This window comes from Oryza sativa, chromosome 8 (assembly GCF_034140825.1).
Source record: "Oryza sativa Japonica Group chromosome 8, ASM3414082v1".
Classification (NCBI taxonomy): Eukaryota; Viridiplantae; Streptophyta; class Magnoliopsida; order Poales; family Poaceae; genus Oryza; species Oryza sativa.
The window spans coordinates 8,993,426-9,010,507 of record NC_089042.1 but is presented as its reverse complement, the minus strand read 5'-3'; the positions used below and the strand labels follow the sequence as shown (position 1 = coordinate 9,010,507).

Here is a 17,082-nt window from a genome sequence, read left to right as displayed (position 1 = left end):
TCTTAACATAAATGGCAGATTTAACATATCAGTCAAGCACATAGGATATAAAGTAGTTAAATCAGGTAAGATCGGCTGAAACTCCGATGAAACCCTAATCGGTAACCAAAAAAGCAGGCTAGAGATTGAGATTCTAATCACGACTTATAAGATCAAACCTAACTGATGCAGCTATAAGTATGAAAAGAAGGACAATTAATATCTAGACAACCAAGCTGTTGAATGTTTCATAGGATGGTGGATATTTTATATAATCTAAATCAACATTGATATTTAACCTAATCGGCTGCCTTCCAATGATAGATGTTGGCCGATTGAAGGTTAAATAGCAATATTGTTAAAGATTATATAAGATATATGATAACTCGACGAATTACATAAACAAGATTAGAGTATCATAAAGATGGAAGCACTAATCTCGACAATGCAAGCCACCATAACAAGTTTTACCTCTAGTTGAATATCGGAACCAATGCAGCTCAACCCAAAAGCAAGAACTCGTCGAAAGTAAATGAAAGTAAAAGGGTGGCGATGCGCCGAGATTGTATTGAACGTGTGTTGTTTGATTACATAGGTTCGGGTCATATTTATACCCAAGATACACACTATGTCCTTGTCAGACACGACTCTTATCTCTAACAAACTCTAAGATACCATAAGCCTTTGCGGCATGCTTTTGCCCAAACTTATCTATAAGGAAATTACATAAAATATCCTAATATATATATATATATATATATATATATATATAATTTGGAGATATTTACGAGGTATGTACGTATAACTTTAATATTTTTTGCATATGTGTTATAAATACACAAGCAATCTTAACCATCCATATTTGTTTAATATTCACCCGGTGCAACGCACAAGCATATTTGCTAGTGAATAAACGAAACAATGGGCTGTGATTATTTATCCACCGACACGTACGTACAAATTAAATTGGCTCTACCTGTTACAACGTATGGGCATCTTTTCTAGTTAAGGAAAAAAAGTAGAGTTTATAGTCCATATAAAAATACAATTTAGAAATAAATTAAATTCAAAATTAAAAAATAAGTAATATTGGAAGAAGAGTATAGAGCCTATATAAGAATATATTTTATTTTGGAATTAAAAAGAAGGAATATTGGAAGAAGAATATAGGATTCATATAGGAATTTAGAACTTAAAAAAATAAAAAAATAGAAGAAGAATTTAGAGTCCATATAGAAATACAATTTTTAAATGACTAAAATTTAAATTTTATAAATAAGCATGATTGGGAAAAGAGTATAGAGTCCACATAGGAATACAATTTAGAAATAAGTAAAATTTGAAATTAGAAAATAATTAATAACTATCAATACAATACAAAATTCAAAATTGTGTTGCTATTTTTATTATATTTCAATAATGAAATATAAAAATATTTCAACTATTATATAAGAAAAAAAATATAACGATGCTACCTACGCAATCTGCACGAACCACCATGCTAGTTGTCCAAATAAACAGACACGAGTACACATACTTATGACTGTAAGTTGGAAAAGAGCAGCAGACGACCAAAAGAAGGGGGGAAACGGCCGGACAGCACCCACCACGTCTCGGACAAAACACGCCTGGCCGGACCGATAGAAGCGGCATACACAATCAGGAGCTGCTCAGTACCCATTAGGTTGACGATGATGGTTTCTCCAGCTCCAGAATAGGTTCGTTTTCGTTGCCTTTAAGCTCTGTTTCCAACTGTTGCTTGAAGCCTAGTTCGTAAGATCCGCTAAGCCAGACTTCCTTGAGAGTTTCCATGCTCTCTAGACCAGAGAATTGTAGTGATGAAGACACACTATAGCAGCGAATCTTCAGGATTTTAACGTGTATTTTGGAGCCAAACTTTACAGCCTGTAAGCTGGAGTTGCACACAATCTCGAGGATGTCGATAATCCAACTAGTAGACCTCTGAGCAATAGTCCAACCAAAACGGAGTTCACCATCTTGAAACTCCGCCAACCGAAGACGTAGACTTCTTAGATATTTTAGAGTAAGAATAAAATCCAGCTCCTGCTGAGGCAACGTTTTCATCTGTAAATCCAATTTCTCAAGTCGAGGAAGCTGCAAGCACATCTGCATGATCCATGACGGCAACCTGTCAACTAACCCGTACAATTTAAGGCTCTGTAGCTTCTCCAGGGGCGACGAGATGTCGGCCATGCAACCAGCAGCTTCATTGTCTTGGTTGGCCTGCATTTTCAGTGACAAGGATTCCAGATGGGCGAGACGTAAGATGACTGAAAATAACTTCTCGCTGTTCTTACGGTTAATGCCAGACACTCCAAGCTTGTGCAGTTGGGTAAGGTTCTTGAGATCCTCCAGAATGCCATCCTCGCCGCACGCTTGGATGTTAACAACACCCAGCGTGTGCAAGCTGGAAAGCTTCCCAATCCCTCTAGGTACCTTGACGCCACTATGAGAGCCATGCCTGCAGTGTAAGCCCAAGCCCAACTTTGAGAAGCGGGATCCTGGAGTAGCAATACATGGTCTGCTCATCATCGCAGGTGCTGCTGCCATAGAAGGGTTCTCTGCTGCTTCACTAGCTTGCTGATGCTTTGCGGTACCAGCACGAACGTACTGCAGCTTCTCTAGCTTGATGATGCTCTTTGGTAGCTTGATTACAGATGTATGCCTGATATCCAGAGTTTGGAGCTGCTTTAGATCTCCCAAGGAATCCGGCAGGCGAGTGATTTGTTTGCACCTTCTCAGGGAGAGGAACTTGAGGCGGGGCAGCAGCTTCACCATCTTCTCGACATCAACATTTGTAACACCTGAAGACACGTCCTCCAGATCCAACACCCGGAGCAACTTCATGTTGTCAGAGATGATGAATGTTTCCCACTTACCAAACACAGTCAAAGACCGTAGCAATGAAAGGTCGATGCTCTCAAACACATTTCTGTCTCTGTCCCAACTATTGTCTATGGCAAGGTGCCGTCCTGTGCGCTGTATGTTCTTTCTGCAATGGCCCTCCAGTTCAAAGACAAGATTCTCTTCCACTAACTGTGAGACGATGTATTCACGGACGAAACCATTGACTTGGCACAAGGGCATCCTCCTCCTGCCATCAACTCTTGTTCTTGGCGCCTGGATCATGCTTAGATCGATGAGCTTGGAAAAGGACCCCTCCCCATTCTCCTCTGCGGTGCTTTCTTTGTTGTCTCTAAAGTATCCCTCCGCTATCCACCGCCTCACCAAACGCCTCCGCCGGATGGTGTGGTTCACAGGGAAGATTGACAGGTACAAGATACATGGCTTCAGGGAATCCGGACAAGAACGAAAGTAGGAAAGCAACCAGGAAAACACGTCATCTAGACTTCGTGTTGCCGCTAACTTCGACACAAGGTTATCCTCTTCTTTTATGTCGCCAACCATGCTCAATGACTCAGCTACAGCACAAATAACCTTGGGAAGCCCACCGCATTTCTGCAATAAGATATGCCTTGTTTCATCATTCCGATGCTTTATTTCCAACATCTTATTCTCCTCCGACTCCCAGTCCCAGGGCCACAAGCGCTGCCGCTGATTAGCTGCTACCTGTTGTTCAAACGACAATATAAGCATAACCCAGAAATGTGCCTTCAAAAGAAAAACCATAGTCTCTAGAAAAAGCAAATCATAATATTTTACTATTACTAATTGGAGCCTTGGAGATTACACGTTGATTCTCACGAGAGACATTACAAAAAGAATATAAATACTAGTAATTCTCACAAAAATAGAAACATCCGGCTATAAATTCGGTAGACTCTATTCACCATTGATCATTAGATCTATTTTTCTTTTTTTCCCAAAAAAATAGGGATTAGCTAAAAAACTATCGCAAGTTTTTTTAGAATAAACTTTCAAATCTGACTATAGTATATAATTTCACTATAACTATACAATAATAATAATAATAATAACTTGTATATATGTATTAAAATAATATATACAATTTTATATCTAATTTATATAGATATAACAATATAGTTATAGTGTAGTTACACTATAGTTACATTGTAAACAATGTAGTTACAATGTAACTATAGTAACTAGAATATAACATAAACAAATCTGCCATAAACATAAGATGGTAAGACTAGCTTGTGAAAAGAGGGTTTAGATCCGATAGCAAAATATCTCGGTGCAAATCTTAGCGCGGAATTAATGGCCAAAAAAATGACAGTTTTCAGCTAGCTAGCAAAACCAAAAAAATATCCTGCAATCGATATGATCAGTCACTATTAAAATAGTTTAAAGTAACATCCTAAATCTTATATCTAAATTATCGACCTTTGACACACACACACATATATGAAAGATAACATTAAGTAACCCTCTATCTTTCATCTACTTACCCACCAATGTCACTATGGAAAATAATCTAAAATAACCCTCTATATTTGAATCTAAATTTCCCCACCGCCATTACTAAAAAACATAAATATTTCTAAAAATTATAAAGTAACCACTAAATTTGAATCAAATAATTAACTTCCTTTGTCATTATAAAAACTATCTCAAGGTACTCCTTTGTATGGTTCTAGTTACCCACTTTTGCTATTATTAATATAGAAAAAGATAGTTCAAGGTATACAAGCATGATGTGTTTCACCCTATATATAGACCATTAAGAGGTGAGCATATCGATTTTCATGTCAAAAACATAGCTCAAGCTAACGTTTAAGCTAAACACATGGCATGGAGATGCGGTGGAAAGGAAACAAACTATGGATGATAATGGAAAATCATACATATTAATTGGAAACTAATAAAGTCTATCACAACCGGAAAAACATAAGAATATGGGTTGTTTTTAGAATATGAACAAATAGGGGGGAGAGAGAGAGAGAGAGAGAGAGAGAGTGAGTGAGTAAAGATAAATATTTTTGATTGGGTGTGGAGCCCATATTTATTCATGAGTTTCTAACACTTATTGCTCTTAAAATCACTATCCCTTTACAAGAGCATGGTTCAAAGGCTAGTACTATTACAAAACTTTTACTCCCTTTTTCTAAAAAAATGTCAGTCTTTAATGCATATACAGTAGCACAAAATTATGGGGTGTATAAAGGATTTGATTAGAATTGATTAAACCTTCCTGTAAAATGTCAACATTTCACATCAAAATGGTTCCAGAGAGAGCTAGAAAAGTTGAAGGTTAGATACTGGCTAGATAGTTATAGAATATAGATACTGGCTAGATAGTTAAAATAGCTACCAAGTTCGTTACATTGATTAGGGTGCATTTAAATAAACCCTTTAAATATGGGCAGACATGGAAGATTAATGAGGTGAAATGCTGTATTGGAGTTGTCATGGACTTATATATTGTACATTTGAGATAAAGTTATATGGAGTTACAATTGGGATCAGAGGATGTACTTCATAAACATTGTACTGTATCTGTTTTTACTTAAAAGCAACCTAGCATGGTCTCTGTTTATTTTACCAAGAGAATTCATTTTATTCCACTGAATATGTTACGAAACCGGTCTGAAATCACCATAAAAAATCAAACGCAAAAGAAACATTATAGAAGATCCAAACACGATGACGACACCGATACACTATATTTGTTACGAGGTTCAACCAAAAACTACATCCCTGGAGCACTAATTATGGCGCTCCACCTGATCCAGCATATTACAACGTATCAGAGTTGCAATGACCTTGGCTGGACGCCGTGCCGCTAGTAGCCACTACCTTTCGCCTATATTAAGTCACCAAGCGGTTATAACAATTCCACCCATCTATTCATCATATACCTAGTACAATTTCAAGTCTAACCGATTTTGTACATATATTCGATACAAACTCTAACATAATATTGGCCCCTCTAGTTTAAAAAATTATTGTTTCAATGTTTTCCATAATATTAAAAAAATACTTATTTGTTCGTCATCTTATAGGTAAGTTTGGCTTTTTTTTTTCAGTCCCACCATAAACTGCATTATCAAATAGTAACCTCTTTTTCATGCTAACACACTATGGAGAAGATTATTAATTGAGGGCAAGATGGTCATTTTATCTATCTCATTAATTCATACGCCCGACTCTAAAACAAGTATGATGAAGCATAGGTGGTATACATTTTCCTTCTGCGCCATAAAAGAAATTGACTTCCCTTCCATGTCAATCGATACTATGTGTATAGTTGATGCCCACTAGCTTTTCTGGACTCTTTTTTAGCTATAGGTGGTGTATTAAATGAGACAGAGAGAGTGGACAGAGGAAGAAACCGTGTCACATGCAAAAATTCAGTTCACTCTACCAAGTTTTGTATCACTGCTACACAAACCCTTTATAGCCCGGTTTGTAATCCCTTAGTCCCGGGTAGCAAACCGGGACTAAAATGCTTTTTAGCCCCGGTTTTTTAAAGAACCGGGACTATTGTGGAATTTGGCCGACCCGCGAAAGATGGTTTCTCCAGTAGTGCATTGTGCGAGGTGTGGTGTTTTGCAATATAGATGGAGAAAAAATAGGGTTGGTGGAGAGAAGAAACTTGAGCAAATACTATTAGTTACTTGGGCTATATATGGATATAGATGATGCATCGGAAAAAGCAGTGTCTAGAGTGATGTTCATATGATATGGATAAGTATGGAATTTACTTGATATATACACTACTATAGACTATAGAAATGCACAAAAGTGTTGGCACTATACGTACTGGAATAGCTAAACTCGGTACCTATAGTGTTTTCCCGCCCATGTAAGCGCCAGCGATAAAAACCGACACCTTTGTGAAGAGATAGGAGTAGGATCTATATAAAAACCGGTACACATAGTATTCATGTCGGTTCTTTTTAGAAAAATCGACACCTACAATATATTATATATTGTAGGTCTCTTTTTTCAAGAACCAATGTCTTTATATTATAGGTGCAGTTTTTTTTAAGAAAAACAAACATCTGTTAAAAGAACCGATAGGAGCCGATCGAGCCGAACCGAACCTTATCTACTCGTCATCCTCTACACTGTTGCCTCACTCCCGTCCCCTCCTCCCTCCTCTCTCCTCCTCCACACCGTTGCCTCACACCTGCACCTACCATCGTCTCCCCCCACCTGCCTCTGTTGCGCTTCCTCTCTCCCACTCTCACTCTCCTGACCGAGGGATCCATGCGAGAGTGATGGCGGCGCGATAGCATGACAACGGTGACGGCGTCCTCCCCTCCGCCAGATCAGGCGGGAGGGGAGGCGGAAGGCTACCTACCCGACGACGGCGGTGGCGTCGCCCTCCACTCCGCCAAATCCGGCAGGAGGGAAGGCGGCGGGCTCCGCACGCCGACTCCGTCGCACCACGCTCCCCGCTACCGCCAGTAAGCCCATCGATGCTCCTCCTCTCCCTTTCCATCCTTCCTCTTACCTTCCCTGCTCCTCCTTTTTGCGGGTCCACACACCTCCTTCCTCGCCAACAAGGGTGCCAAGGTCTTCGTGGCCAGCCACTGCGGCCTCGTCGGCTCCACCATCCTCCGACGCCTCCTTTTCCTCGGCTACACCAACATGGTCGTCCGCACCCGCTCCGAGCTCGGCCTCAACCGGCAGTTCGACGTCAAGGCCTTCTTCCCCGCCGAGCTCCCGCGCTATGTCATCCTCGTTGCCTCCAAGGTCGGTGGCATTCACGCCATCTCCACCTTCCTGACCGACTTCATCATCGCCAACCTCCAAATCTAGACCAACGTGAAAGTTTTTGGTCGATTTTGAGTTTGATTGCTGAAGACCTCGGTCCGTTTGATTTGGTTTCTTTGATTTATTATAGCCTTTGCTCGGCTCTGCCAAGCCGGGCCTTTTTTTTTCTCATTCATCCCTATAGGTGACGGTTCTTGGCTAAATCCAGCATATATATATATATTACTGTATATAGGTGTCAGTTCTATAATCGGTTCCGCCTGCTGGGAAATCCAGCACCTGTGATGTTCCCAACCGGCACCAATGCCTTTTTCCTATAGTGTATATAGTATCTACACTGGATCGCCCTTAGGGTTCAAGATCAAAAGAGGTGTATCTATTTCCCTATTCCTATCAAGGCATATGCTAGTGTGGAATTTAATAATAGATAATTTTTTTGGAGCCTCCACGTAAGGACACACTAGAAAAAGAAATGAATCTTAGAAAATATCGAAAAAAAAAATCCAGAAACATCAGGCCACCAATTCATCATCAATGACTATAATAGCCATTGGAATTATTTTGTTTTTTAAAAAAATTACCCACGTTTGCTATTGTAAAAAAATAGTCTAAAGTAAACCCATATGCATTTATATCAAACTTACCCACATCTTCCCTTATGAAGAATAAACTAAAGTAACCCTTGAAATCTTCATCTAAATTACCCCACCTCTACCACTATGAAAATAACACGTAAATCTTTATCCAAATTAGTGACGTATGCCATTATGAAAAGAAAAATCTAAAGTAACCTCTAAATTTGCATAGAAATTACCTATCTCTATCATTGTTGAAAAAGTCCTATATATGCTTTTAAATTATCGAATTTTGTCACTGTTATATATACTTCCTCCATCCCAAGAGGCAAGTCATTTTGTCCTAGTCAAACTTTCTCATGTTTGACCAACTTTATAAAAAAATATCAATATTTATGATATCCAATAAGTATCATTAGTTTCATCATGAAATATATTTTTATAATATACCTATTTGATATTATAAAAATTGATATGTTTTGCCATAGATTTTTTCTAAACTTATAAAAGGTGACTTAGGACAAAACTAAAAAAGACTTCTTTTTTTACGTAGGGAATATAAAAAAAAACTCAAGACATATATATATGCATAAGGTATGTCACCATGCAGAACATGTACACGTGTATGTAAGAAATGATTAACAATATTGATTTCCATATTAGAGATACAACACAAGCTAAGGTTTCAACTAAACACATATCGAATACGCACATGGAGGCGCAATGCAAAGGGGAAAACTATGAATGGGGATGAAGAGACATATATTTTAACCAGATAAATATTAACAAATATCTAAGTATTGTGTTGTGATACGAATAAATGAAAGATAATATCTCTGTAAGAGCATGGGTTGGTAAATTAGTATTACTAATGTATGTAATTAATGGTCAATGAATTTAAATTAACAAGGCGAACCGAGTGTAACTAAGCTGATTAGTTTTCTTGCGGTGGAGCCTGCCATCCTAGTTTGAGTCGTATGTACTCGCATTTTCTTAGATTTATTCTAGGTTTTAACCGGCACTATTCTTTAAGTGGTACATGATATACTCGTCGATAGCGAGGCACATGTATTCATAGGGGTAACTGTGTGTGCGTGTGAGCATGTGTCTGTACTGGTATTTTGCAAAAAAAAAAAGGCTAAATTAAACAAGGAAAAACTTGCACGTGAGATGTGAAATTTCTTTGAGGCGTTGCGTTGGTTCATTTGATGGAATTTAGTTGTAGAACAGTGAAATGCTTATTGAGAGTTATCATATATATATATATATACCTGATCGAAGAGTTTAATGGCTCCGGTAACTTCTAGACCTTTGACGTTCCACACGTTATTGTTCTTTGTTGCACAGTAATTGGCAACACTCTCTTCATTTGTAATTATTATGACAACGTTGCCCACTTTTTCCCCAGACCTGTTTGATTTGCCGGAACTGGTATTAAATTTGAAATCCATGTTACGTCTTATGGAGTCCCATTCTTCTTTGGATTGCAAACCGTCGATAACAATGAGGTAGGGCCAGTTTTCTTCTCTCTGCAGATATTCACGGCACTGTTGAATCGGATCTTTGATCGTGGACATCACCTCGTCTTTGAAAGCAGGATTCAATTCCGAATGCAAGCTCTTCGATAAGTCCCTTAAATCGAATGGACGGGGACGGGGTACATCCACCCAACCAAACTTCTTCTTGTCATAATAAGGATTTCTAGTCACTGTATTTTTTGAGGATTGGCGCATGTAATTATTGAAGAATTGGCGGATGAGAAATGATTTGCCAACACCAGACATCCCCCACACTGAGACCACACCGCCTAGACGCGTGAGCGAATGCAACCAGCTTAGATCTGTATCACGGCCAAAACATGATGGACCACTTTTCTCCCGTTCATGTGCAGTTTCCTCGTTCACGGTACCCTCCACTTTTCCGGCTGCATCCTGCAAATTAAAAAAAGGGCAGTTCGCTCGAGTCAGGTTGATTTTGTGGAAAATAACACCCTCCTCCCCCCCCCCCCCGCCCCCTTCTCTCCGTCCCACAGAGGTCGTTTACTGGCTAACAAATGTCCCGGAATGGTTGACGTTGTACTCCGTCATCAGCAGTAATAATGGCGCAGAAAGTGGCAGCATCTAGTGCTCCTGTTAAATTTCTAGGTGCCAGAGCATTCAAATTAGGTGCATGGCACCATTATGGACTGATTTTATGCTTAAAATATCCTTTCTGTGGATGGTGTAGCTGTGTTGAAATGACTACTTCAACTAATATTTTGGGGCATCATATCCTGGTAATTTTCACCGAAAGCAAAATTTTCTCCACGTACTTGAACGACCAGCATTGTAGGGAGTACCATTTGCACAGGGGCCCGGCCCGGCCCAGTAGAGTAATAAGTTTCAACTTTCTTCGGCACAGTTTAGTTATGCACGTATATGAAGTTATATATAAGACAATACTAATCATCCTATATAACTTTATTTACATACATAGCTAAATACGCGCGCATGTGATTTTCTTCAAATATGAAAAAACATAATATCCACAGTAACACAAAAAAGATAGAATTTTAAATATTAGGAAAAAAAACTCGATAACATATGCCCTAACAGTAATTAAATAAAAACATCAATGGCTAATCTCTAGGACATAGTTACAAATATCAACTTTTAAGCGTATTAAACATGTTATAGAAACCTCCTACTAGATTTCTTAAAGCCTCTAATAAATTTAAGATAGCACTGAAAAATCTTATAAAAAAAGCAAAACAACAAATACTTAATCCTATATTAAGTTTTAGTTGTCAGATGATTTATATGGCTTAATTTGTATATGTGTACCCATGTTATAGCTAGGCTATCAAGTTTTACAAGAGCAACTTGAAAAAACAATGAAGCTTACCGACTGTTCATCGAAGAAAAAACAAACCTACTCACGGACTTACTATAAAGAAAATATAAAGCCAAAAAAAAAAGTACATAGTACCATTGGAAAAAAATCAATGGTTAAACCAAATCTATAGGATTTTTTTTAATATTTAAAGATCTATATAATTATAAACGTATGCAAATACACATGGTTAAACCATATCTATATTATAAATATGAAATATCCAATCAATTCTCTTTAAACTTTCTATCTTAACAAATGAGGCTGACATATACTAATTAATGTTATGACAATTTTTTAAATAATTTCGCATCATATTTTAGTTGTCAAATATAACATTATGAATATACAACACTAATTTAAATATACATGTTTAATGAAATAAAAACAACACAATTTAGTTGTTTTTTCTATTAGATCTGATTTAGTTTTAATTTGTTTGAGATTAAGATTCTCAAAGTGTTTATTGAAAATTTTTAAAACTATTTAATTGGTATTGGAGAAGTGAGCAGCATAAATGTTACATAGATGTGAAAAACAAATATAAAAAAATGTTTTCCGACAATGATCTTCCTATAATACAACCCATTAATCTACCATGAGATTTATGATCAGATATGTATGTTTTATATTTGCCAAATAGTTTTGACAATAAATGAACAATCTAGTACCATGCACAATAAATATATATATCCTTATAGTTAAGGAATTCCAACATGTTAGACATAATTGATGGATGTATGTCTTACACCGCACTGACATGACTATAAGTATACTCTAACAAATTAGTTATTATAAATAAGTTTGGGGAAATAAAAGTATTCTCTAAATTAGTAAAGGCGTCTCATGTGATTATGTATATTATATATTGAAAATAAACCAGTAGCTAAACTATTGATATTTGTCGAAATATAAACAATAATATGGAGCTCTGGAGATTATCGCAGTGGTATTTTTTAAAAGAATTCACTTTTGTCCCAGTTACATATAAATTCCCCCATTGTTCTGGGATAAAATTTGACTCCTTCTATTTATGTGGCAGATGGAGTACAAGTAAGATAACTCTATATTTAGTTGGATGAAGTAGTACTATTAGCTATATTTTTAAGTAGAAAATATCTTTCATTAATATATCATAGAATAAAATATGTTACTTAAAGTCATCTATAGCATACAAAATAAAAGATGTTACTTAAAGTTTGGAAACTCCAAAAAATATTTCAAAACAGAATCGCACAAAATACAAATAAATATGAACCAACTCCATTATTGTGATACAATTTTTTTTAATAAATTCAAGATGTGCAGTTCTGATAATATGCCCAAACCAGTTATTAATGAAAACATGTTTAAAATAGAGTCAAAGAACATAAAAAATATCATCCACACTTAAACATCCGTAATAAAAATTTAAGCAATATTAAACAAGATGCCCGTGCATAAGTTAGTCTTCCTTCCTTGTTATTCAAGAATTCTTGTAGATGATTTAACCGGTCTAAGAGCTGCTTTGCACAAATTGGCAAGTGAGACCCTATTCAAATTTTTTTAACGTGGCTTCCACAGTGTGAAACTTGTGAGTGGTGTTGTGGCTGCACCTTGTGAACAATACTTGAGCAATAAAGAACATATTCAATCATCAAGGCATTGACGATCTCTACCGGTTTCGTAAGTTTTATGTATATATTTGGTTTTGGCATTAACTTTTCTGCGATTTTGGTCAAGTTAATCCATCCAAAACCTTTTTAATATTTTGTAAATCATATCTGGAAGATTTCGTTGATTGGTTCTTGCTAGATTCGAATTTGCTTAAGTTTTAGGTTTTGTTCAGATTTACTAAAATTCCGAGATAGCTGGCTTTAGAGTGTGTTTCCTCTTAAACCGTTTATTATTTTGCAAATCCCTCCGGTGGAGTTGTATCTTGGTTTGTCTAGTTTATTCTATCAAAATTTAATTTCAATTCAATGGTTGGTTTTGGAGAAAACACGTTTTTACAGAAGTACTGTTAGCCTATTTTTAGGCTGACGGTCAGACCGCGAGAGTACCTGCGGTTAGACTGACCCTATTAGGTCAGATAGACCGTTATAAGTGTGTTCCATTGGATTTTGAGGTTGGGGTGTGTTTTAATCTATCTAATTTCGATTATTTGACTTATACTGACATAATGTATCATTCACCCCCCCTATTGGGGCTAGTATATTCGAGACAATGTGGTGTATGAGCTGGCCCCTCATAAAATGGTTGATGATGTGAATAACATTAGATGTGACAATCACCTCTACGATAGAACTTTCCCTAATACTACTACGTGGGCCTTAGGATTCTGCGCCAAAGTTGCATTGTAGAACTGAAATAATAAATATTAATATGGATTGCAGACTATGTTCTATATTATAAAAAATTGGGAAGAATGAAAGATAATAAAGGAGGGAGTAAATCTTTTCCCGAAATAATTTATCATGATTTACTGCGTACCTCCTTGAAAACGACACGGACTGAATAATCGGCCGAGAACTTTTCCAGCTCCGATACTCGGTATGGATGCCCGACGCAGGAGCATGCAATTCCATGGTGTCGCGTGTGCACGACGATGCAGCTGCCATTTTTCTTGTCAGGTAGGTAGCCCCTTACGGCCTCCCAGTCAACCATGGTGGTAACGTCCTCCAAGACCACTAGGAACTTCTGACTTAATTGCTGCTTGAACTCCTCAATGAGTACGTCGTCTGTCGCCACCATCAAGTCCAGGATTTTTACAGTGTTGTCTTGTTCTGGACAAACATTTTTGTGGAACTGAGCCAGCAAGCTCCGGATGAACTCAATGGGATGGAAAGGATGCACCATTTTCACCCAGGCTCGGCAGTTGAAACTTTTCATGGTTTCTGTGTCGTCGTAGGCCTTCTTGATGGACATCATCTCCAGATCGCTTCCTGTTCCCCACACTGAGATGACTTGGAGTACTTCTTTCTCCACCTTCAACTGCTCTTCACAACAATCATGATAACAATCACCATTATCATCATCGTCCTCGTTGTTGTTGTTGTCGTCGTCATCATCATCGTCCTCGTCGCCGCCGCCCCCGCCTGCTGTTAGGGATGGAGCCATAAAATAGGAACGAGGGAAAGGTGCTAATATATGAAGTATTAAGTAAGGAACAAAATTAACACTTGTCATTGTCTTATTGAGTTACATAATGAAATTTCATATACATAAAAGGAGTTCACCTAGCATATGGCGTGCTTGGCCCCCCTTCCTGTTGATCAACATGACAAGATCCACTTGACGGCTCTGCTTTGCTGCATCTGTCGGTGCCATTGCATTGGCAACAGCTTGTTGATGCGCCTGCTCCTCAGGCTTATGACCGGAGTCACCAATACGGTTGTAACGCAAGTTCCGGTGACCCATGGCCTCGACCCTAGCCTTGAGCTGCTCTATATTAGCAACGGCAGCGTCCAGGTCCTTCCCTGGTGCCGCAGACGGCATGCACCAAGGCAGAATCATGCGGCGCCACCAGTGCGGCTTGCTGTCGAGGTAAACAATGGTCTCGATGCAATCCTCCACGTCTAGGGCCGTGTTGCGGACCTGCCTCACCAAGGTCCTCGTCACGTTGTCCGTGACGCGGCCCTTGGCATCATTAAGGAAGGAGTGCATCATCTCAAACTCGTCCGAGATAACCAACAGATCGCGCTGCACGGTCTTGTGCAGCTTCTCCTCTTCCTCCATGGCCGACCTGGCCATGGTTACCGTCCCCTCCACCGTCGTTTTGGCCAACCCAAGCACAAGGTCTGCCATTGTTGCTCTCTCGCTCGCTCGCTCAATGTGTCTGTTGTGAGGTACAAGGGGGAAGGGAGCAACTGCTGAAAACGCCAGGAGTTGTGCACTGCACACTGGGTACATGCGGGTGAAAGAGATTACTTAGAAGGGAAGGTCAGCTGCGCAACAGCTAATTTGGGACCATATTGAAACATTTCCTCAGATCTGCGTTGTAGGTACGGACTAACAAATTAATTGACGTAGACCAAGACTTCGAGTAACCCATGTGGTCAAAAAAAATAAAAAATGAGTCTGGGCAGATCGTCCACCAAACGAAAGAGAACGTTGGAGCATGAGCCAAAATTTAATCCATCCCCATTAAAATATAGGCCATCTCCTCAGTGCCATCAATTTTTGTTATAAAAGCTTGGTATTCGATACATGGGAACGAGGACTAACCTTGACCTTTTCGATTGTTTTAGTCATTGATCACTCAAGATATCATATTACGATATAGGAGCACACAATATTTCTTAACGAGGTTCAGCCCAAACCTATATCCCCGGACTTTGATTATGGGTGCTCCTCTCCAATCAACATAGCACCTAATCGCTACGAGTCAATGACTGTCAGGGTTATGGATAAGGCATACCTCCTATTCTTGAGGTTACGATGTATATGAATGCGGTATACTCTCAAGTATATGGAAAGGTTACTTTAGTCTTAAGGAATTAGGCCAATGTATAAGGAAACCGACTCCCGAGTAGAAGGTTTTAGAGTCCTATTCAGATGAGAAGCAGACTATGTCATCTCGTACGCGTAAGGTACTCTCCGAGTTCTACTTGGAAGCTAAGTCACTTAGGGGTATAAATACAAGGCCCCAGGTGGTATGGGATCATCGAATCATAGCATTGCCACCAACCATGGTAGAAGCAATCCGAAGGACTCGAAGCCAAGTCGGCGATTGATCTCGTCGAGTCGTTCTCGACAACAGTCTAATCGGTAACTCGTTGCTTCTGTTGTTCTCTATTGTGAAATCTATTGTTCTGTTCATAATCGCATATAAACTGGATTAGGTGGGCTATTACCTTCCGAGGGGCCTGAACGAGTATAATCCTTGTCTTTTGTGAGCTTGATATCGTATCATAGACTTAGAACATGCAGTGTGCAACTCACATCTCTCAGGTTCTCGGATAATGTTTGGCTTTCCTTACTTAAAACTTGAGCGAGTACTTAACTATGAACCAATACATAAGAGATACAAAACAGAGCAACCGTTCATCATTTTGAAAGTGCATTAATTCCCCTAGTGGGTTTTGGTGATTAATGACAAATGTGGTTAAGGGACTAATGAGTTCATTGAGTAACTTTCAGGTGCATTAGTCCAAATGTGTGGAAGATGGATGCTTGAAGACCCCCCCAAAAGTACAAAATCAAAGCGGACCGGAACTCGAGAAGTGCATAGGATAGTTTATCTTTTGAAATCGAGTTTTTAGAAAAAAACCATACTATTAAGAGGGGTTCCAGGTGATGCTCTGAGATATGTCAAGTGCTCTTAGTATGAACCAAGTGTCAAGTTTCCCTAGGAGTCTTTTTTGCATATACTCCTTCTGCCCAAAAGTGCAAGTCCGGAACTTCCTGTCTTCCAGGTCCGGAACTTCCTGTCTAGTTTCCAGTTCAAAATTGTGAGTAACGGCTAGATGACGCCACCTAGCCGTTATACATATACAGCTCGTTTCCAGCTCATTCCTTGGCCATTCCACTTTCACTTTTCAAACCTAGAGCTGTTGCTAGTCTCTCCCAAGTGTTTGTTGCCTTCTCCACTCAATCTAGAGCCTAATACTTGTGAGAAAGAGAGATTGAGAGGGAGAGAAGAAGATTTGGAGAGGTGTGAAGACTCGGATCTTGGGTGAGCACTTGGAATATCTCGTGGGTTGTCATCTCGTTGCTTATTACTCTTGGAGATGATCTCCTAGACGGTTAGGTGTCGCCCGCGAGAATCCGTTGCATATTGTGGATGTCCCGGGTAAGTTTGTGAAGGATCTCCTCTCCTCCGAAAGGGAATGAGGTAAGTTAATGAAGTTCTTGTGCTGAGATTCTAGAGGTTTTCCAAGTAGAGCAACCTACACTTGTGGTGGATTTCTAGAAGTAGGTTGAGTTGGATCTTGGTGGTCACTCAATTCTAGAAATTTGCCTAGGAGTGTTTGGGTTGAAGGCTGTGGATTTTCTTTGGGGTTTTTGC

General features: G+C 38.9%; 1 protein-coding gene across 2 annotated transcripts; it reads right to left on the bottom strand.

Annotated features, from left to right (window-relative positions):
* Positions 1 to 1,308: 1,308 nt before the first annotated feature.
* On the bottom strand, positions 1,309 to 14,983 carry LOC4345058 (disease resistance protein RGA4-like). 2 transcript variants are annotated; one of them, XM_026020087.2, is made up of 4 exons: positions 14,312 to 14,983; positions 13,566 to 14,173; positions 9,494 to 10,153; positions 1,309 to 3,570 (listed from the first exon to the last, which is right to left on the bottom strand). In XM_026020087.2, exons 1-4 carry the CDS (start codon positions 14,877 to 14,879, stop codon positions 1,660 to 1,662), a joined length of 3,747 nt encoding a protein of 1,248 aa, XP_025875872.2. In that variant the 5' UTR covers positions 14,880 to 14,983; the 3' UTR covers positions 1,309 to 1,659. The 2 variants fall into 2 exon arrangements, with proteins under 2 accessions (XP_025875872.2, XP_015650657.3); XM_015795171.3 differs by having other exon boundaries at positions 13,566 to 14,170.
* Positions 14,984 to 17,082: the final 2,099 nt, after the last annotated feature.